General features: G+C 40.2%; 1 protein-coding gene across 1 annotated transcript in view; it reads left to right on the forward strand.

Annotated features, from left to right (window-relative positions):
- The window catches only part of LOC122809455 (zinc finger protein 2-like), a 277,160-nt gene extending 254,020 nt beyond the window's left edge, over positions 1-23,140 (forward strand). Inside the window, exon 4 of the mRNA XM_044080978.1 lies at positions 16,831-23,140. Within this exon, the coding sequence (XP_043936913.1) occupies positions 16,831-17,990 (1,160 nt within the window). The 3' untranslated portion in view covers positions 17,991-23,140. The remainder of the gene's footprint in view (positions 1-16,830) is intronic.
- Positions 23,141-23,421: the final 281 nt, after the last annotated feature.

Consider the following 23,421-nt stretch of genomic DNA (forward strand, 5'->3'; position numbering starts at 1 on the left):
GAGTATATTATATACAGTATAGTTTTATTACAGAATATTATATAACATTATTAGAATATATTAGCAGGGGCAGCTCATGCTATAGGACTGCAGCCCCCACCTGTAGAAAGAAAAAGAAATTGCGAGTCCCCCCCACACCTGTAGAAAGTAAATAGAAAAAAAAATGCAAGTCCCGGAACTCCGCGCATGCGTGCTTAGTTCCTGGTATTCAGAACTCCAGACTGCTGTGTTAGGCAGTCCGGATAGGGAAGAAAGAGAACTCTGCCCTGCCAGCGGTGATGACCGCACAGACCAGAAGAACACTGGACTGCATCGTCCGCAGGCTGGAGGCTCCAGCCTACTCACGTCTCACAGGGAAACCAGTACAGCTTGCGCAGGCTGCTATGGAGGATGGACAGTTGATCGGGCTGCTGCAGAGGATGGATTCAGGCCGCTACAAAGGACGAGGACTTAGCTGCCATGGAGGAACAGAACTGCTGCTATGGACAGTTGATCATGCTGCTGCAGAGGACGAGGACTTAGATCTGCTGCTATGGAGGTAGGGTGTTTTCAGGACTGATCTGGCTGCTATGGTTAGATCTGCTGCTATGGAGGTAGGGTGTTTCAGGACTGATCTGGCTGCTACAGAGGACAGTGTGTGTGTGTGTGTGTGTGTGTGTGTGTGTGTGTGTGTGTGTGTGTGTGTGTGTGTGTGTGTGTGTGAAATGCCCCAGTTGCTACATATTGGTAGCTAGAAAGAACACATGGTGGTGGGTAGAGAATACTCAGGCTTGAACCCTGTACCTTGGGTGCAGGTAGTAAGGGCCTGAATTCCCTACCCACCACCATTTGTAAAAAAATTGCAAATTTTTGCATCATATTTGTTCTGTTCCTCATAAAATCTGTGGTTTCTGTATGTTTGTTGTTCCTGGCAAAGTCAGTAGTGCAGTATTGCACTAGTAGCATTGTTGCCTGACAGCTACAGGTTCTCTGGTTTGATTCTTGGCTGGGGTGCTTTCTGTGTGGAGTCTGCATGTCTTCCCATCTTACAAAGACATGTGTCTGGAGTGTTTCTCCCTGCTCTGCTGAAAAATGGCTTTTGTTCCAAGTCAGACTTTCCTGGTTAGTTTATAATATGGATATTTGAAATTTGTCCTTATTTTTGGGACTGTATTCCCCCATTATTGGCGTCATCCAGGTTTTTTGTGCTAAGGTTGAGAGCTATGTTGAGAACCAAATTCACTAAATATGTTTAGGGGCTGTATTCCCCCATTACTGGCTTTGTCCATGTGTTTTTTGCTAAGAGGTTGAGAGGTATAGTGAGAACTGAATTCACTGAATATGTTTGGGGGCTGTATTTCCCCATTATTGGCTTTGTTCAGGTGTTTTCTGCTAAGAGGTTGACAGCTATGGTGAGAACTGAATTCACTAAATGGTAGTCATTTAAGTTTCAGTCTTCCTCTCTTTCACAAAACAGCTGATTTGGCATAGTAGTATGTTGCTCTGACTGTTTTGCACAGGGTTCCCCTGGGTTCAAAACTTGCCAGTGAAATGTATGGTGGTAACACAGCATTTTATTGTAGCAACTTTCCAACATTATACAAGCAGTGTTTAAAATGTGTCCCTGTTTTTTGGGATTTTGTCCCCCCCCCCCCCCCAATAAATTTTGGCTTTTTCCAGATTTCTTGTGCTGCAAAGTTCAGAGATACAATGGAGTGTCGAGTAGATTTTACAAGGAGCTGAGAGCTGCAGGGGAACAAAAGTTTAGTACTGCTTATTGTGAGTTTACTTGCATTGTTAATAGCATAACACTTAGTGTACTTGCTTTTGATGCAGAAGGCTGTGGGTTCTACTCCAACAGTAGGTAGATGCATTGCTGATATTGTACTGTGTTGTAAATGGGGTGGATGCTGCAGTCCTTTTTGGCCAAGATACCTAGTAACTATGAACCTGTTATCAGTTTGCCATCCATTCCCTTCTGCTATATTACTAGCGTATCATTTTTTTAATGCAAGCCATGGTGGTGCAGCGGTAGCGTTGTCGCCTCACAGCAAGAGGTTCTCCCGTTTGATTCTCAGCTGGAGCGCCTTCTGTGTGAAGTCTGCATGTCCTCCCCGCGGTCGAGTGGCGTTTGAAAGACATGCATGAGTGGGCGTGCCTTCGTTGAAGGTTGGGCTTCGGGCTGGCACCTCAGCACCATAAAAATTGACTGCCATTCATTAGTGAACCAGAGTTCCGCTGTGGCGACCCCTTAAACAGGAAAAGCTGAAAGAAAAACATAATTTTTTAATGCAACATGGTCAACAACCACTTTATTTGTAGATGAAACAATGGCATATAAAGTTGTTTGCTAGCAGCCACCTCTTCATTAGTTACAGATTTCTTTAATGTGGAATTATTTAGATGACTTTTACTTCTTCAGAGATTGTGCATATTTACTGATACTGGTGGACTGTAGAAGTTTGAGTAGACTTTTATTATGGAAATGTTCTGAATTGGGCAGTTTTGTCATTATTGGTGCATGCATTTTGTTTCATTGTTTACTGTAAAAATGTTCAAAACAATAAATTAAAAATGCCGTCTAACAACTGTACTGTATTGTACAAGGAATATAATTTAATACAATCAGGAATGTGTATCAAAGAGCATGCGTATGTTTCATGTTCAAGGGGCCTATGATTTGAAAACAGCCCAAAGTTAATCTTTATCTGTCACTGACAAAATGTATTTTCTTTGAATGTGGGTTTCAGTGCTGTTTCAATGAATGTGAGTTTCAAGGGCAGAGAAGTTTTTTTAATGCTAAGTCTATTTTCATTGTGAGACTGCATTGCTTTGTTTAGCAGATATCTAGTAGGGTCTGTGCTGTAAAATGCAAAATAAAACTTTCAAATGAAATCCAAATCATTGCAGAAGTAAAGCAGTATGCACATTACAGTGTTTATGGTAAATGGGGCGAAATTACCAAGGAATGGAACATTGGAATGTCTGCAGGGGGAGGCTCCATTCAACCGTGATTTTGTGAGGGGGGAAGGGCAGCAAACTCAGACAGCCCCGGCTGAACTATACCTCTCAACTGTCCAGATTTTTGCAGAATTAATAGATTTTTGCTCCTTTTTTTGGTTTGTTCCTCATAAAACTTGTGATTTTTTGGCAAATCATTTAGGAATGAAGTCACTAAATAATGACAGACATTGAGTTTCAGATGTTATAACCTTCATAAAAATGCATGCTAAAGCAAGACCTGTTATTCTATCAACTGTCTTAAGTTTATACAAGAGCAATTTTTAGTACTGTTTGTATATATTTATTTGGCCTTGTCCAGATTTCCTGCATTAAGCGGTTGAGAGGTACGTCCAAATAAATCTCTTTACAGAATTAGGAATATCCAAACCTCTCAACTGTCCCCAGTTTTGGCTCAAAATGTTGCTCTCCCCCTAATAACCCCTCCGCAAAATGGCAATTTTGGAAGAAAACGTGGAGAGTTTACAATTATAAATAACTGTAATGATCAGAGTTATAGATTACTTTTATTTCAGAAATGCATGTAGATGCTCTAATTTTGTCAGCTGCTCAAGTTAACAGTACTAATATTAAAAAGGTGTCCCTTCTTTGACAGGTTCCCAGCTGTATTGTAAGGCAATTTTATATTTCTGCATCACATTTTTGGTCTCTTTTTCATAAAACTGTGGTTTTCTGCCAAATTAGTGGCAAATCATTAAAGACTGAAGTTAGAAAATAATGGCAGACATTTGAATTTCAGATTTCGTGCCCTTCAGAAAATTCATACTAATGGAAGACCTGCTACTATTATCTTTCTAAGTTTATAAGAGCAATATTTAAAAATTGTCCTTATTTTTGGGCCTGTGTCCCACTTCCATGTATGGCTTTGTGTTAAGAGAAAAAGTTTTAAAACATACTATTGTCTCTTTCTCCCATCTAGCAAAATGAATATGCTATTTGCTGAAGTGTTGGTAAGAAAAGGTCATTGAACCATGTTTATTAAAGATGGGCTTTACCTATGATAGATATACTTTGCTTATGAACTTGAATAACATCTGTTTTCTATACTTCTGAATAAGAGTTAATTTACTGAGGCAGGCTGTGGAAAATTCCAGCTACCACTGTTGAACTAAGTATGCTGTACCTTTTTGAACATTCTGTATTAACTGTGGTTTTGAGGTAAACATTCTACACTAGCTGTGGTTTTGAGGTAAAGCATTCTTTTCTGAGGTAATTTGTGATCCTAGATGTTTTTCATAGCCAACTGTCAACTGTTAGAAATGTAACAAAAGCTATTTTGGCTAGTGACAGGAAAGTATAAAAGTTGATGTCAGTAAACAAGCTGATCAGATTGAGATCATCTTGGCCAGCATGCTGCTGTAATCTGATTAGCTGCAAATAAAGAAGTTTTTCATCACCTGAGGCAGATGTGACTCACTTGAATTTTTTCTTCTGACATTTTGGTCCTTCGGATCGGAAACCTCTACGAAGATACGGATCAGACCGACAGAGAGACCAAAAAACCTGCGCAGGTGAGGGTTTCTTATCTTAAGATTCCCTTGACGGAAAAGCCCTCCGACTGATTTGTCATTGGAAAGAGGCCGGCCGCTGTCTGATCCCTATCTGAGGGACGGTTTCCGAACCAAAAGGGGAAACGGAGTCTCATCTGGATCAGGTAGGATGAAAACAATTTTCTTTTAATTTAATTTAATCTTGTCGACAGGGGTTTTATTTTTAGTTAAAGGTGTGTAGGAATAATTGTTAAGATTATTTTGTTAGGATTACCTATTATTTTGTTAGGATCCCCGTTAAGATAGCCCCATTTTGTAATAAGCCCTGTAAAAATAATTTTGATGCAGTCCTAAAATATACAGTCCTAAAATAAGAAATCTAGGGAAACATGGGTTCAAGTTGCTGCAAGTGTGAGAGTGATGCCTGTTTAAATGTTGATGCTAAGTATATGAAAAGTTTAAACAAAAATAATGTTAAATTTTTGAAGAAGTGGAAGTTGAAATATGATTTTGATGGTACACTGAATAAGAATGCCTGTGCAAAATTGGTTAGAGATTTGAAAAGAGATGCAGGAACTAGAACTAAAAAGCAGAGACAATTGGGATTTCCCCAAGCACAAAAGTGGTTAGAAGAAGCAAATAAACAAGCTATAAAAGAAAAACAGTGTCAGGAAAAAGAGAAAATAAATCAAAATGGATCACTGGTGCCAAGTGGAAAAGTAGCTTTATTTTTAGATAAGGAGGATGAGCATACAGTTTGTGCAGTACAAAGGCAGGCAACTGCCCCACCGTATGGGGAAATTGCTGCTGCCATACCGGGGGAACCTTCTCAATATCAGTCTGAAGATGTGGGATCTGTACAGCAGGGTGGGTTATTAGCTGCTCAAGAAAATGTTGTGACCCTTCCAATTTACCCACAAATTCCCGTAGTACCTAAAGTTGCTTTGCAACAGGTAGACCAACCTATGCAATTAAGGTCAGGACCAGCAGGGCAAGGACGTTGGGCTATTAAACTTTCTGACCATTCAGAAGCTCTTCCCTTAATACAAGTTGCAAACCCACAAGCAGGAGATGTTGGACAAGAACCAACTATTTTAGTTTATCGTCCCAGGGCTAGAGAGGATATAAAACGAGCTACGGATGGTATTCCTCATCCCAAGGTTAATTTTCAAAAGTTTTCTGAGGACATAGTTGGTATGCGTTTAAGTTATCATCTAAATGGTTTAGAAGTAGAACAAGTAGTGCGACAAATCTTAGGTCCAGATTGGCACTTAGTTTGTGGTACTTGGACATATAAGGCAGATGATGGTACTACATTAAAGCATAATTCTGAGGTGTTAGACACGCGAGTCACTGATCTGTTAAAGAGAATTTCTGATAAGTGGCGTCCAAGAGCAGATTGGACAGTAATAAATCAGTGTATTCAAAATTATGCTGAATCTGTAGATCACTATATTGTAAGATTGACAGAAGTGTTCAATAACCATTGTAGAATGACAGTTCCGCAGGATCAGACTAATGATAGTCCGTATGAACAGCAATTGAAAAATGCTTTTCTTAAAGGTTGTAAGGCTCCGATGTAGACTGCAACCTTTGTTTGAATATGCACGGCATGCTGAGCGACATTTTAATCTAAAAAAGAAAAAGACAGTACAAGTGTTAGCAGTAGAGGATGATGGTGGGATATTCCTAGTACAGGACCAAAGGGGGCAAGGGTGCCGTGCTGGCGTAAAAAAACGTGGGGGCCCACAATGGGACATGTTAAATGAACCGGGTGGACATTCAGCCTATAGGGAAAGGTTAAAACGTGGAGAATGTTTTAAATGCAGTAGACGTGGGCATTTCGCTGCTGACGGTGAAGAGTGGCAACATCCCCCACAGCTTACGAACAAGGGCTCCGCATGACTATATGATAGTAAAGAAAGGCGCCATCTTCATTATGGGGATAATGAAGAGGCAGACACTCTCTACGATGAATGTCAGAACACTCTAATGGAAGGGCGGGATTGTGACTGTGAAGTCATAAACCTGGCAAATTTGGGTATTGCTATGCATCTAGATCAGAAACCCATGATAGAGTTTTTGGTTGAGGGACAAAAAGTGGAGTTTTTATGTGATTCAGGTGCATCGCGTACACTTTTGGTTCCAGCAGTTCTGCCTCCGAATTGCGAAACAGATGAGTTTGTCCTTGTAAAAGCGGCAAACGGGAAAATTTATAAGGAACCACTGTCTCATCCTCTACTGTTCACAGATCCGCAAACAAACCAAACTGTTAGGTGTAGAGTAATTATATCAAAAGTTTGTCCAGTTAATTTGCTAGGAAGAGATTTGATGCATGTGTCTGGAATAGCGGCAATTCCCACACCTAAAGGTATTGAGGCAAAAAGGTTAGCGGATGGCTTAGTAGTACAGGGAGTACAAGACTTGTTTTACTGGTATAGCATAGACTTGATTTCAGATGGCCCGGGGAGGGTTGATACAGAGTTGATCAATCTAGCTCTAAGTAAATCTAGGAGCGGATCACCGCAGGTTGCGGCACACTTACATTGTACAATGTTCTATAAGGCCCTTGGTCCGGATAAAGAATTTGAAAAAGAATTCTTTAAGCACAAGTGCGCAAGGATAATTTTGAATGATATGTTTTGGGATACGCAAGGTAATACAGTAGTAACCTGTACTTTGACTAAGGAAATGAGTTCTTTATATCGCTCAAGTTTTAGCCCTCATATCTCAGTTACTAAAGCAGTGGGGACACATTGGGTAGATATGGTGAAAAAGGTAACGATTTGGAACACAATGTCTGAAAGTCAGTTGAAAGATCAACAGATCCAGGTACAAAGATTAAATTGGGTGACTTGGGCACGACCAAGTGTGCACCTCAGGGATGACAAAACAGAAATGGCATGACAAATCCTCCTAACTCAAGAGGAAGATAGTGCATTAAGTGCCTTGCCTGTAGATTTATGGTCAAAAGGTAAAGGAGATGTAGGATTAATGAAAACAGCAGGTGAAGTTTGTATAACTGCAAAGTCAGGTTTTAGACCTCGTAAGCACCAATATCCACTAAGTAAGCAAGCAGAGGAAGGAATTAAACCAGTTATTGAACAACTAAAACAGGTAGGAATTCTTGTTGAATGCCCAGATTCACCCTGCAATACTCCGTTGTTTCCTGTAAAGAAACCGGATGGGTCATGGAGGTTGGTTCAGGATTTACAAGCAGTTAATTCAGCTGTGATCCCAAGAGCACCGGTGGTCCCTGACTCCTATACGTTACTTAATGATTTACTACCTCAGCACAGATATTTTTCTGTCATAGATATAAGCAATGCCTTTTTCTCCATACCACTACACAAGGAGAGTAGATTTTGGTTTGCATTCACTTTCCAAGGTAAAAGATACACATACACCAGATTGCCTCTGAGAGTCCGACAATATTTGCACAAGAAATGGCTGCAAATTTAGCTCAGTTTGTTCCCCCAGAGGGAAGCCAGGTTCTGTTGTATGTAGATATTTTGTTGGCCTCACCCACGCAGGAAAGTTGTAAAAGGGATACCCTAGCCCTTCTTAGTTTTTTAGCTGAGCAAGGACATAAAGTAAATATAGAGAAGTTACAATTGTGGAAAGCACAAGTAAAGTACTTGGGTTATTTAGTCTCGCAGGAAGGTAGACAATTGGAAAATAAAAGAAAACAAGCAATTCTTGAAGCACCTATGCCCACGACTAAGCGGGAGATAATGTCGTTTTTAGGTGTGACTAATTTTTGTAGAAGTTGGATTCCTAATTATGCTGAAGAAGTAGGGCCATTGACCGCACTGATCTATGACACTCCCATGGCAGCTAAAAGTAATATACAGTGGACAGATAAGGCAATACAAGCATTTAATAGAATTAAGCAATTGATAGCAGGATCCTCTGTTTTGGGTTTTCCGAACTATTCTAAGCCGTTTGTACAAATGGTTGATTGTAAGGGAGGATATATGACTTTGGTTCTGGTACAAGTACATGGGGATAAACAGAGACCGATAGCTTTTTATTCCTCCAGATTAGATCCTGTTGCAAGGGCATTGCCGCATTGTGTTCAAGCTGTAGTGGCAGCCGCCATGGCAGTGCAAGCCTCAGCATCTTTAGTTTTGTTTCACCCATTAAAATTGCGAGTTTCACATTCAGTAGCTACCATACTTTTGCAAGATAAGATAACCTTTTTATCTCCTAGTCGACATTTGTCATGTATGACAGTGCTGCTGACACAGCCACATATGACCATAGAAAGATGTACTACTTTTTACCCGGCGACACTTTTGCCGACTCCAAAAGAAGGTACTCCACACGTTTGTTTAGAGAGCATTCATGACAAAGTACTTCCCCGACCAGATTTAACGGATATTCCGTTGGTAGATTCTGATCTCGTTTTGTTTGTAGATGGATCAGCAAAGAAGGACACTGTAGGAAAAACACTAGTAGGGTATGCTGTCACCACAGAAACTGAAGTTTTGGAAGCAAAAGGATTGTCAAACATTTATTCTGCACAAGCAGCTGAGTTAGTGGCTTTGACTCGAGCTTGTACCTTAGGGGAGGGTAAAAAAGTGACAATTTATACAGATAGTCAATATGCTTTCTCTACTGTACATGTTTTCGCTCAACATTGGAAGAATAGGGGAATGGTTACTGTGACAGGCAAACCAATAAATCACAGAGATTTAATTTTACAGTTGTTAGATGCAGTGCAATTACCACTTCAGATAGCGATATGTAAATGTTCCGCACATACTAACAAAAAAGATCCTGTCTCCAGGGGAAATGCTTTTGTTGATATGGCTGAAAAAAAGGCAGCTCAAGAACATGATTTGCTTTTACATGACAATGGTTTAGAGCCCGGACACCTGTTAGACTTAGAGACCCTAAAAGTAATGCAAACATTGACAACACAGAATGAAAAATGTAGTTGGGTGAAATATGGTATCACTCAATGGGATGGGTTGTATAGGGCATCAGATGGCAAAATGGTATTACCCTCAAACCTTTTTAGATATGCTGCATTGGTTAGCCATGGACCTGCCCATGTAGGAGTACAGTTAATGGTTCAAATAGTGTTTAAGGTGTTTTGGTGTAAAGGATTTTCAACTTATGCAAAGCAATTCTGTTTATCTTGTTTATTATGTGCAAAGTATCATGCTCAGGGGGGAGTTAAAAAATCTCAGCAGACATTCCCTACACCTCCATATCCATTCCACACACTCTGTATGGACTTTATTGAGTTGACACCCTCAGAGGGAAAAAAGTTTTGTCTAGTCATAATTGATGCTTTTTCTAAGTGGGTAGAAGCTTTTCCAGTAAAGCATCCTGATGCACACACAGTAGCAAAGCTTTTGACAACAGAAATAATTCCCCGATTTGGCCTTCCAAGGCGCATTTATAGTGATAATGGGTCTCATTTTGTAAACCAGATTGTGCAGAAGTTGGGTCAAATGTTTCAAATTGATCTCAAGTACCATTGTGCTTACCATCCGCAGTCAGCTGGACTGGTGGAGCAACACAATGGTGTCTTGAAGAGTAAGCTCCGCAAACTGATGGCAGAAACGCATAGATCCTGGATTGCGTGCCTTCCATTGGCACTCCTGTACATGCGAATCACACCCTCCTACAAAGGACTTACACCATTTGAACTTGTGTTTGGGAGACCATATTACGTCCCGCAGTGGCAAGGATTGTTGCCAGCGGAACGTGAGGGGGGTGAGGATCTAGCGGATTATATGAAGAAGCTGCTAAATGTCAAGTCTCTTGTAACCAATGACTCCTTTGCAGATTCCAGAAGTGAAACCTTGTTAAGCGTGGCACCCAGGGACTGGGTGTGGATCCGAATTGTGAAGAGAAAGAACTGGTCATCCCCCAGGTGGGAAGGCCCATATCAAGTACTTATCTCGACACCTACGGCTGTAAAGATCGCAGAGAGGACTTCGTGGATTCATATCACCCACTGAAAAAACTCAAGACTTTTCCTTCTACCATTGATGTTGGTCAGACTCCATCGGACCCCTGAACGCAAAGTCTGACTACAAAAGAAGGATGGCCATGTTCATTTGGTACTTGAACTGTTACTTGATGATGATTTTGGTGGCGAAAGTAAATATGTCCATACGAGAAGGAACAGTTGTGAGAGAAAAAGGAATGGTGGTGCTGCAAGCGCAAACAAGTGTTACTACTATGTTCAAGGTAAAACTTTGTGACGGAATTTTGGACTGTGCTAAATGGAACAATAATGATTTCTTGACTCGTTCAAAATATTTGTGCAATAGACTGTGCATCCTGGTCAAATGTTTGGTGGTCAACAGATGTGAATGGATGGGAAACAAGTGGTGCAGTGATACCAGAGAAAGATAAAAGCAGGCAACAAAGAATAAAAATTGCACATTTCCAAGGTACCGAAGTAAATACTATAACCATTGTGTCACCACAAGAAAGTGATTCAGGAGTATATGGAATCGGAGTGTCTCTTCCAGTTGGAACTGATCCTTTGGGGACCCTCCAACTTAAAGTACAAAGCCTTAAAAATGCTACAAGTAAAGCAGATTTTGCCTTCATAGAAGAAGAACAATTGTTACTCGAGACGGGATTCGTACACCATAATGAATGGTTATCTTGGGTTAGATATAGTACCCGAGTGGCACATCGTGAGAACTGTGTTTCTTGTGCTGAAGGTAAACAGCAAATAGCGACAGTCCCATTGATGCAAGCTGAAGGTAATCTGACGTTCTGTTAAAGTTATTCTTCAACAAAACTGAAGATAAATGCAAAAATGAAACTCAGCATTTTCCAGTCATAAGCAAAGTTGAGAAACCGCCTACAGCAATCTCTTATCCAGGTTCTTATATGTGCATTTCCAGAGATGGCACAGGGAAGAATTATGGCAATATGGGACAGAATTATTGCAATGTTACTGTGAATGGCAATGAAAATCCATTTCTGGAAAACTAAACTCAGTTTGGCAGACGTATGGTGGTTATGTGGAGATAACAAACTCAGATCAAGGCTTACGATTAACTGGAAGGGAACTTGTGCAATTGCAAAGTTAATTCTGCCATTCTACATTTTCCCAGTTCCAGCAAGCAATTTCGTAAGAGAACCTGAAATAAAGCCCAGGTGGTTGAATAAGAGAAAAAGAGAGGCACCGAAGCAATCCTTCGATAGTGGTGTCTACATTGATAGCATTGGCATACCAAGAGGCGTGCCTGATGAATACAAAGCAATAAACTAAATAGCGGCTGGTTTTGCATCCATCTTTGTCTGGATTCAACCCAATAAGAATGTGGACTGGATCAACTACATTTACTATAACCAGCAGTGTTTTGTGAATTATACCAAAGATGCATTAAAAGGTATTGCTGAACAACTGGAGGCCACTTCGCAGGTGGCATGGCAGAATCGAATTGCGTTGGATATGCTCCTAGCCAAAGAAGGAGGAGTTTGTAGGATGTTTGGGACTTTCTGTTGTACGTACATCCCAAACAACACTGCCCCTGATGGGAGCATCACTCGAGCTTTGAAAGGTTTGGAGATGTTATCCGAAGAATTGGCAGAGAACTCTGGGGTAAGTAATCCCTTTACAGACTTTCTACAATCGTGGTTTGGAAAATGGAATCATCTCATCAGCAGTTTCCTGGTGTCTGTCGGAGTCGCTGTGGCTATCGTGGTGGTATGTGGTTGCTGTTGTATACCCTGTATCAGAGGTCTTCTACAAAGACTGGTTGATACTGCTGTTACGAAGACGATGTACCAGCAGTTGCAACAGACTGGTGAAAGTGAATACATTGAAATGTGACTTTTGCAAATGTTTTGAAGTTTAAAAGTTTGTCTTGCAAATGAAGTAATGTATGCAAAGAAAAACTTAGTTTTTACCATATATTGCTGAAATAAAAAGACAAATAAAAGTGTTTTGAGGGGGGAAATGTTAAGAGAAAAAGTTTTAAAACATACTAAAGAGAAAAAGTTTTAAAACATACTATTATTTGTATCTTTCTCCCATCTAGCAAAATGAATATGCTATTTGCTGAAGTGTTGGTAAGAAAAGGTCATTGAACCATGTTTATTAAAGATGGGCTTATCTGTTTTCTATACTTCTGAATAAGAGTTAATTTACTGAGGCATGCTGTGGAAAATTCCAGCTACCACTGTTGAACTAAGTATGCTGTACCTTTTTGAACATTCTGTATTAACTGTGGTTTTGAGGTAAACATTCGACACTAGCTGTGGTTTTGAGGTAAAGCATTCCTTTCTGAGGTAATTTGTGATCCTAGATGTTTTTCATAGCCAACTGTCAACTGTTAGAAATGTAACAAAAGCTATTTTGGCTAGTGACAGGAAAGTATAAAAGTTGATGTCAATAAACAAGCTGATCAGATTGAGATCATCTTGGCCAACATGCTGCTGTAATCTGATTAGCTGCAAATAAAGAAGTTTTTCATCACCTGAGGCAGATGTGACTCGCTTGAATTTTTTCTTCTGACACTTTGTCCAGATTTCTTGCTCTGAGGTTGAGAGGTATGAGTATCAGAGCCATCACCGTCAGCCAGAGACATTTCAAATTGTGACATACTTGTTGCACCCCACTCCCCCATGTAGTGACTCTGGATGTGTGCAAGCAAGGCAAGGAGCAATTATGCAGTGTTAAGTGTGCAGAGTATTCGGATTAAATTGATCAGTCACAGCATGAAGTTGTGGGAAAGAGTAGTGGAAGCAAGGTTAAGAAGGGACGTGATGATTAGTGATTAGCAGTATGGTTTCATGCCGGGAAAGAGCACTACAGATGCGATGTTTGCTCTGAGAGTGTTGATGGAAAAGTACAGAGAATGTCAGAAGGAGTTGCATTGTGTTTTTGTAGACTTAGAGAAAGCATATGACAGGGTGCCTAGAGAGGAGTTGTGGTATTGTATGAGGAAGTCAGGAGTGTCAGAGAAGTATTTAAGAGTGGTACAAGATATGTACGAGGGTAGTGCGACAGCGGTGAGGTCTGCGGTGGGTGTGACGGATGCATTTAAGGTGGAGGTGGGGTTACATCAAGGATCAGCTCTGAGCCCTTTCTTATTTGCAATGGTGATGGACAGGTTGACAGACGAGATCAGACAGGAGTCCCCGTGGACTATGATGTTTGCAGATGACATTGTGATCTGTAGTGAGAGTAGGGAACAGGTGGAGGAGACCCTGGAGAGATGGAGATATGCTCTAGAGAGAAGAGGAATGAAGGTCAGCAGGAATAAGACAGAATATATGTGTGTGAATGAGAGGGAGGATAGAGGAATGGTGAGGATGCAAGGAGTAGAGGTGGTGAAGGTGGATGAGTTTAAATACTTGGGGTCAATAGTTCAGAGTAACGGTGAGTGTGGAAGAGAGATGAAGAAGAGAGTACAGGCAGGATGGAGTGGGTGGAGAAGAGTGTCAGGAGTGATTTGTGACAGACGAGTACCTGTAAGATTGAAAGGTAAGGTCTATAAGAGGGTAATGAGACCAGCTATGTTATATGGGTTGGAGACAGTGGCATTGACAAAAAGGCAGGAGTTTGAGCTGGATGTGGCAGAATTAAAGATATTAAGATTTGCATTGGGTGTGACGAGGGTAGACAGGATTAGGAATAAGTATATTAGTGGGTCAGCCCAGGTTGGAAGGTTTTGGGACAAAGCTAGAGAGGCACAATTACGTTGGTTTGGACATGTGCTGAGGAGGGATGCTGAGTATATTGGAAAAAAAATGCTAAGAATGAAGCTACCAGGTAACAGGAAAAGAGGAAGTCCTAAGATAAGGTTTATGGATGTGGTGAGAGAGGACATGCAGGTGGTTGGTGTGACAGAGCAAGATGCAGCGGACAGGAAGAAATGGAAACAGGTGATCTGCTGTGGCAACCCCTAACTGGAACAGCCGAAAGAAGATGATGATGATGATGATAAATGTGCAGAGTATTCCCCCACCCAAGGTAGATACAAGTACGACAGTGGCTTTTCATCTGTCCTTGATTTTGCAGAATGTTCTGGTTTTCTGTCATATTTTTATACTGTTGATTTATGCTTCTTATTATTCAGAAAATGAATGCTGTCGCAGTGCCTTGTGTTTAAGTAACAAGCTTGTCTGAGATTGTAAGATGCAAGTAACGTTTAATAAGCATACTGTTAAATAATTACCAACACTGAAAGCCTTTTTGTTGTTGCCATGCAGAGAATATTTACATAACTAGATAATGTACAAGCCTTAGGTATTGAAATGTATATGACAGTATTTGTAATAAAGGACAGGATTACAGTATTCTTAGAAGCTCATTACATTTGTTGGAGATTTGCAGTCATCTTTGCAGGCTTTACCCGTAAACTAAACTAAATGCCAATTTATCATGTGTGGTCCATAACCTGTGCAGTAATCCTTTAAGCAATCTATCTTGAGCTTGTTTCTTGTTTGCTGTTCACTTTTTACTTTGATCATGTTTTTCTCCTGAAACAAGTAGATAGTTGTTGTCAGGCAGCAGTTTTTTTTTTTTTGGATAAGAAACATTTTTACAAGTGGGGGTATCACAGAGATTTCTACTTTCAGCATGTTACTTGGTACTTTTATAAAGCTGAATATAAGTTATAATTAGAAAGGCAGTGCAAGGAGAAGCTTTTTTTTTGATACTTGATTTTGACTAGTGTTCCAGTAATGTATTTAAAAAGTAATTTATTTTTCATGCCTCACAACCTTTTTGTTTCCATCTAGATATTAAGTAAGCTGTCATGTAGCCAATGCATTGAAATATTTTTTTCTTCTACACTTCATTTTGTATTGATTGGACTCTCGTAATGATGGTTTGGCACCCAGGGTAGCGTATTTAATTAAAGTTCCAGTTGTTGTGTTTTTGTGCATAGCTCCACCCCTTTATAGTTGGTCACACCCCTTCCCATTGGCCCCACCCATTCAACTGTCTCCTGCAGTCCTCCCTTTAATTTGAAGTCACCAGCCGCCACTGTATATTAGTCACATACATTCTTCTGCACTGTTAACCAAGTTCTGTCTTCAGATTAGTTATGATGTTAAGGAGTGTCAGAGTGCATGAAATTAGAAGCAAAAAGATTAATGTTTGTAAATGTGTAGCTGATTTGGTAAGAAAGTGTGTAGTAAATTTAACTTTATAGTCTTTTACATTTGTTTTAGTCTTCCTTCTCCCCACTACAGCCCTTGGGGCTCTCTATTGTCCACTGAATTATCCATGTCCCATAGGAGTGAAGGCTGGTCAGTGTATGTCACCATCCTCACAGTTGATCACACTAAAGAGATGGGCTTTTGTACTGTGACAGATAGTTGTCTGCAGAGTTCATGTTAACTTACCAAAAGTCATAATACTGAATGTACAAGGATAAAATGTCAAAATGTTATAGTGTTGAAATCAAAGTGCCTACTCTGTGTGTAAAGAGATGGACTTGCCCTACTGCAGGACCTGTGTTAGTTCTCATCTCTTAGTTTTACTGACAGAGGAGTGACATGGTTGACTGGTTGTGTACTGGCACAGTGTACATGTGTAGTACATGTATGCTGTTGTTGGTATTGGCACAGTGTACACATGTATTATATCTATGCTGTTGTTGGTACTGGCACCGTATACACATGTAGTATATGAATGCTATTGTTAGGTGTTTTGAGTTCAGCACTGTGAAGTTTTGACGTTTTGACTTTGATTTGCATTCAGTATTGTAATTGTCGGTATACCACTGTTAATTTTTTTTCTTTGTCTTCTGTTTATTGCTTGATACGAGCCAGCTATCAGACCATGTTTCAACTAGTTAGGCCTATTTGTTCCCCTTTCAGTGGGGTGATGAGAGCCATCCATAATAAACAATCATTTAAACCACAATCAGGACTTTTCTGATATGATGCAATTCCCCACTACTCGATGACTGACATAAGTGTTCTCTGATGCAAGAGCCTTCTAATATCTCCCTTCTAGTGGCAGAACATGCACACTTCTGTGTATGCCTCTCCCAGAAGGCTGCACACCCCTTGGTGGATGAGGGCATAAGTAGCTTGTCAGAAGCCAAACACGTCCCCCGTGTATAAACCACACGCTTTTCTGCTGTCTTCTACTGGGATCCCACACTACCTCGGACCCCATGGAACAGGCAAGTTGGTATAATCCACTGAGATAAATCTCCCCCTGCTCAGCTCCTTCAGCACCAGACCCAGTGGTCAAGTTCAGGTTGTGTTGGCTATAGTCAGAGCTTCATCTCTTTTCTCTGTGAAACTTAGGCTGTACATAATTGTTATGATTATTGATATCTGATCTAGTCTATGTACTCCAAAGTAATGTGATATTTACTTCATTGTATTGCAGATGCAGATTCTGCAGATTGTCCCTCAGAACTTCTGAAAGGCTACAAACAAGCTGCTGGTAAAAGACAGATTAAAGGTACCTTTCACAAGACAAGTTTCACAAAGACTGTACAGTTAAATAAAAGAAGTTCAGGAAAGCTTCAAACAAACCAGCTGGACATACGTTCACACAGTGTGGGGATACGTGCAGTAGACATTACTTCCAAACGTAAGAAATACAAGAATAAATTTGCTAAAAGATCCAGTTCACATGAAATGATTCAAAAAAGAGCAAATGATAAGCAGATATGTGTTGAAAAGCTGTCTGAACATACTGATCACAAAAGGTGTTTTCAACAAAGAAGTGAATTGAAGAAATACCAGTTGGACCAGTACAAGACACGTACTAGTAAAAATGCTTTGAAATGTAAAGGTCATAAACATACTGGATGTGACATTCAGCATGACAGACCTCAGCAGGTTAATTGTGGTGACAGGCCCTTTAAGTGTGCAGATTGTGGAATGTGTTATAAACGTAAAGCCCATCTTGATAGGCATAGGGTGGGTCATACAGGACTGAAACCTCATAAATGTAAATTCTGTGAAAAGGCTTATACTCATAAAGATGGACTCATGCGTCATCGGTGGGTGCACTCTGAGAAGAAGCCATTTGTATGTACTCTGTGTGAAAAAGGGTTTGTTTTGAAGCGTGACCTTTTATCTCATAATAGGGAGCATACTGGGGAATGTGCATTTAACTGTAATGATTGTGGGAAAAGTTTTAAATGGAAGCGGTCACTTTTGGAACATCAGTTATTGCATTCTGGTGAAATAGGACCATTCAAGTGTATCAAATGTGAGAAGAGTTTTCCTTGCAGGTCACGTCTAAATAGACATGAAATTATTCACAAGCAGGAAAAACCTTTTAAATGTTTTGAATGTGGAAGCAGTTTTAACTACAGGCCACATCTTACTAGGCATCAGTTAATTCACACTGTGAAGCCTCTTGTATGTGCAGAGTGTGGAAAATGTTTTAGAAGAAAATGTGAACTGCAAAGCCATCATTTAGTACACACAGGGGAGAGGCTTTTTGAATGCAGCAAGTGCTGGAGAACTTTCACGCAGAAAGCTGATGTCTCTAAACATGAAAAGCTCCACACCAAGGAACAGAAGATTTGCTAAGAAGATTCAGTTTATTTGAACCAAAAAGACTTTACGCATCCCATGCCTTCTCAGCAGATAAAACTTTCCCTAGCTACATTTGCAACTCCTCCTTTCCACAATGCCCATCACTTCTTTCCAACATATAGTTTCTTCCTGCCTCTGAATGTGTTTTTTGGGATTTCAGGTAGCTTCAGGTTATGTTTTAAAGACATTTTCATATTTGCAGTATTTTCTCTCTGGTTTTATGAATGTAGATTGGCAGTCTTATTTGTTATTCTATTTTAGTCTTTTTGCTGTATTGTAGTTTTTTTCATTTTTGTGTTAGTTAAGCATCTTCGTATGCATTTAAGGTGTACTTGCTTTATTTTTGCTGACACCTTTTTTCCATTGGTTTGTTCCTAAGGGTTTGGTTCTTTTATTCCCCATCACACCTTGTTCCTGTAGTAAGTGCAACTTCAGCAAGTACTTGTTGACCTTCATGTTAAATGTACTTATTACTTAGATCCACAGGAGTTATCTGAGTCCAGTGATGTTTGTGCTATGTTCAATGAGGCAATTTTGACAAGATCAAGAAAGCAGCTTTGTTCTTGCTTAAAGTTCTAGTCATGGAAAGGTTTCAGTAACACTCTTCAACTACTGGCTCTACAGGGTTGCCTTGATCTTCGTGATCTTTGCAGTCATGAAAAAAATCTTTAAGGGTAAATGTGCTAAGTTGGTTAGGATCAAAGGCATGCTTTCTTCAGAAGGATCAGGGATCCAGGCCACAGCTATGGGGGAGTCCTCATTCTCCATAATTCGTTACATCTTTCCATGATAGTGAGGAGTTGTACAGCTTTTCTAGCTCTGTTCCTGCATACTCATATTTGCGGGGCCACTTGCCACCCAGCAGTCCATTGGTCCCTGCTGTTCTTACCATCAAATATGACGAGCTGGCCAAGACCATTGTGGAACTTCAATACAGACTGCCAGTTTCTACCCTTCAAGCCCTCTGTTATCTTTTGAAAGGAGAGAATTTGCCTTGTGAGTACTAATTATTCTTCTGGTCCCTACTTCAAGTACCACAACACTGTTCTGCTAGCTCACGTACGGCTTCTTTTGATCCTCTCCTGTCCGTCTAACATTGGGTGGGCTAGTATCAGTAACACTAGAACATGGTCATCTTCATCATCTAGTGGGTCACTCTGATATGATGCCGCCTTTAGGGAGTCAACCATTGTCCCCTCCTACATATACCCATCTCTCTGATCTTACATTGACTCCTTCAGCTCCTATACCAGTTTTTCTGGTGTTGTTTCAACTTCCTGGTAGACAGGCAGTGGGTTCAGTGCCTGTCTGCTATTGGCGATACCAGTATTGACAGGATTGATGCAGACTATGCAAACTCACCTGACTTTTGGGAAACTAGTGGCAAGTACCAGTGCTCTAATGGATAAGGCATTGGTCTCCTAAGCCAGGGATTATGGGTTTGAGTCTTATCTAGGGGTGGCATAATCTTGATACAAGTACACATTTTTAATGTTGAGGTTTGGCATAATGAATAAGGTGTTTACCTCACAGACAGAAGGTAAAGTGTTTGATTCTCATCTTTGAAAAGAACACTGGGTAGGCTTAAAATGCCTCCCAAAGTGTTCTGGTCTAGATTACTCCAGTACTAGAGGGTCCAGCACAGAACATCCATCCTGCTCCAGCATAGGTATTCACAGAATACTGGATTCCTCACCCTTTTTGCAGATCAGTCAGGGACCACTGTCCACAGGATATTCAGTTTTAAAATGGCTTGTTTTATTTTCTGATGTAGAAGATTGTATAGATACTACAATTAAGAGAACCCAAAATATCTCATCTTGTTGATCCTTCTACATAAAATAATGAAGAAAAGTCTATTTCTCCACCTTCCTTTCTGGAGGACTTTAGCTTTAATGAAGTTTCTGGAGATGATGGAGAAAGGTAAAATTGGCTTTCCTAGGGTCTTAACTATCTTCAAAAGACAGCAAGGGGTGTATGTCAATATCCTTTGGTCGACAATATTGGTAATTCTTTGAAGGCATCTTGGAATGGTACAGTCATTATAGCCACATGCCCAAGAAAATTAAGCAAAGTCTTTAGACATGTATCCATATGGTCCTGTCTGGGCAGACACCCCAAGACAAATATGACTCCCTCTGCATCCACCATGAGAAGAAACCCTGCTTTTCAGTCTCAGTTTCTCCATCCTTCTGACAAGGAATACAGGGCCCTGGACAGGGTGGGGATGTGGATCTTTGCATCCTCCACATTATGTTTCAGAGTATTGAATTGATTTCTACATTTAATTTTATTTATTTGTTTGTATTTGTTAATCAAGGTAGAGCACTGTTCCAGATGGACAATTTTCAGACTTTACCAGGGGTCACTTTCTGATTAAGTGACTTGCTCAGAGGAGCACAGTAGACAAATGGAAGCTAAGGGAATCAAATCCAGGACTACTAGAAATAGAAGAGTTAACAGCTCATAGCCTTAATCCTCTGTGCTAACTGAGGTTATCCTGTTTTCAAAGAGACATTTCAGATAAACATGTGCTTAGTATTAAGGCCTATTGGATGAATCTGGCAAGGAAAAGCTCACCAGTTAAGCATCTACAGCTTTCACGTTTAACATCCTCATGGTAAGACTTGCATTTAATGATCCAGCACTGCCATGCACTGGCACTCAGGGTTATACCTTATCACCTTTGTTGGACACAAGTAAAATTTCTGGGCACACTTGGAAAGGTCATTTGCTGTTTGCACCTGAAATTGATCAATGCCTCCAAGACACAAAGGAGAAAAGACAGTTAATTTCAGCCACTGGAATGAACTTATATGTTCTCTAACATTTCTTTTCCATAACTTGTACCAGAAGAGAAAAAATTCTATGGCGCACCCCAAGGAGCCTAGAGCAGCAGGAATCTGAATGTGGGTAGTCTTCATCAAGGCATCAGCAGCTTCAGTGGTCCAAGTTCCATGGGTATCAACATTGTCTGGGATGCCAAACAGGTTCTGCTTGTCTTGGCTCCCACTCCAGCGATCATCCTTTGGAAACAGTGAGCAGAAAGTTCTGCCTTCCCTTGTTTTAGTGGTGAAAAATATCAAAAAAGAGGTGGATAAGGGAGATCATCAGTAATGGATTCTGTATCACACTAGATGTGTCACTAGAAAGTACCAGAAAAGAGTGAGGTGCAATGTTTACTGGTAAAACGAGTCATCTGACAGGTTGCAGCACACCATATGAAACAAGCATTATGTTACAGTCCATACTAGAGCCCAGTAGCGTAAATACCCATGTATTTCAAGATGTGAACCAATGTTCTGTTTTGACCTCCAGGATGTTTATGTACATGTAAAAATTATCAAAGAATCAGGCAGTTCTCCACTTCAGTAATGGGCCAGTCAGTAGCAATTTCATTTCCTGCCTTCTGGTATCACCTCGGCCTTCTGACTGCCCCAAATGCATGCCAGCAGTTGCAGCCTATCTCAACGTGGTAGTTATCAAGAGCTTGTCTTTATCTGAATGACTGGTTTCTAGTGTTGTCCACAAGGAAAATGTTATCCAGCACAGGAGTCTTCTCTGAATATTTCCCTTTGTGGCAGTTTGCCATCAGTTTGGCAAAGTCAGAGTTGTGTTCCACACAAGGCATTTTATTCATGGGAGCCATGATCATTTCCAAGGTAGTTTGTTTACCTTTGGAGTGAGTACAGAAGGTATTTCTGCCAGTTTCTTTCTTGATGTCATAGAGTCAGATACCAAAAGATTTTTCCTTCCAAGCAGTGAGGCTGATGGTAGCAAGAGTGTCCACATCACATTACATATGCTTATCTTGCTGTGGACACTTGTGTCTAAGAGGTCTTAACACCTGGACTAGCAAGGGAGAATAATCAGAATCTCTATTACATGTTGTCACAATCTGCTTTGATGCCTACATTTGGACACTACTTTTGAAGGAAGCTCTATGTCTTATGCTACATTCTCAACTACAGTTGCCATGGTTGCCTCTGCTCTAGAATGGGGGCAGTTCATTTGGTGGACAGTCCAAGAGACGCAGTCTCTATGAGAGCTGTCCTTTTACACCAGTGTTCTGGAAATGAGGACAGTCTTCCTAATCCAACAGACATTTTGGGTGAACTTCCTCCTGGAGTTCTATCACTTCATTCAGCAATATGGTTGTAGTTTGTTCTTTGCTGTTCATTAACATAGAAATGTCCTGCTTTTCCTGGTACATCAGAAAACATGGCAGAACAAAGTCCTACTGCCTTTTTCAAGAAGCAGTGAGACTGTGGGAGAGGGAAGTCTCAACCCATCATTTTGTAACTGCCACACATATTGCAGTGGTAACCAATCTCTTGCAGGTAGACTCAGACATTGTGTTTTAATGTGAGTAGTCTCTCAGTCTGGTCACTGTCAAGATGCTGTTCCTGAAGTGAGCGTTCCTGGTTTACGGCTTGTTTATCTGTTTGAATAGTGCCAAATGCTGAAGATTTTTTTTCTCCTTGATCCCTCTTCTCAGTGGACAGGGTAGGGATATACTAACACAGAAGTAGCCTCAGGGGTTTTGCTATCCCCTATTGATGATGAAGTTCATCTGGAAGGCCAGGCTTTACAGGATCAAGATGATTTTTAGTAGCCATATTCTGGCCCAGGCAAATGTTGGTTTCATGAGAAATCTCCTTTCAGGGTGCTCATTAACTTTCCTTTATCACTGTTCAACAGTGCACATTTGAACCTTTAGACTGAAAATAACAGCTTGGATGCTCCACTTCTGTTAGCTAGGGATTTTTTTTTTTTTTTTTGAGTAGAGTGCTGAATATTTTGTAAATATCTCAGAAAGTCTCACCGAGAAGACTCAGAAAAACAATTTGAAAAGGAACTCTGTATAAACTGGATATCACAACCTGAATCCCTTTCAAAATATGTTTCAGTATTTTTTTCAATATTTGAACGTTTTGATTCACATGTAAGTAAGTTATTGATTTGTTTAAATATATTTTGCTGTCATATCTAACTCTTGCTGGGCAAGATTCGTCTTGTTTAACATCTCTTAAGATTTTATTTATTTTATTTATTTTACATTTGTTGACCGGGCTAGTCCAACTGGATATATATCCGTTTACAGCAGAGGCCCAGGGAGAAAAGCTCCAGTACAGTCCAAAAAAAAAAAAAAAAAATAACACTGGTATCTCACAAAAAGTTATTTTAAAAGTTTAAAAAAGAGGATTACAAAGTCAAATCTAAAAACATATAAGATAAGTTCAACAAATTGAAAAATAGGCAAACTTTTAAGAAGTAACTCTCAACAATAGAAAGTGTAAGTTTGGAGCTCAGAAAGGGGGAAGGGTAGCAAAAATTAATGTGGGGAGACATACTTTCAGTCGGGATTAGTACAAGGACATAGCCATTGAGTTTTAAGATGTTCCTTGATATGTTTTTTGAACAG

Source organism: Protopterus annectens, chromosome 1.part1 (genome assembly GCF_019279795.1).
Source record: "Protopterus annectens isolate FY-2018-M chromosome 1.part1, PAN1.0, whole genome shotgun sequence".
Lineage (NCBI taxonomy): Eukaryota > Metazoa > Chordata > Ceratodontiformes > Protopteridae > Protopterus > Protopterus annectens.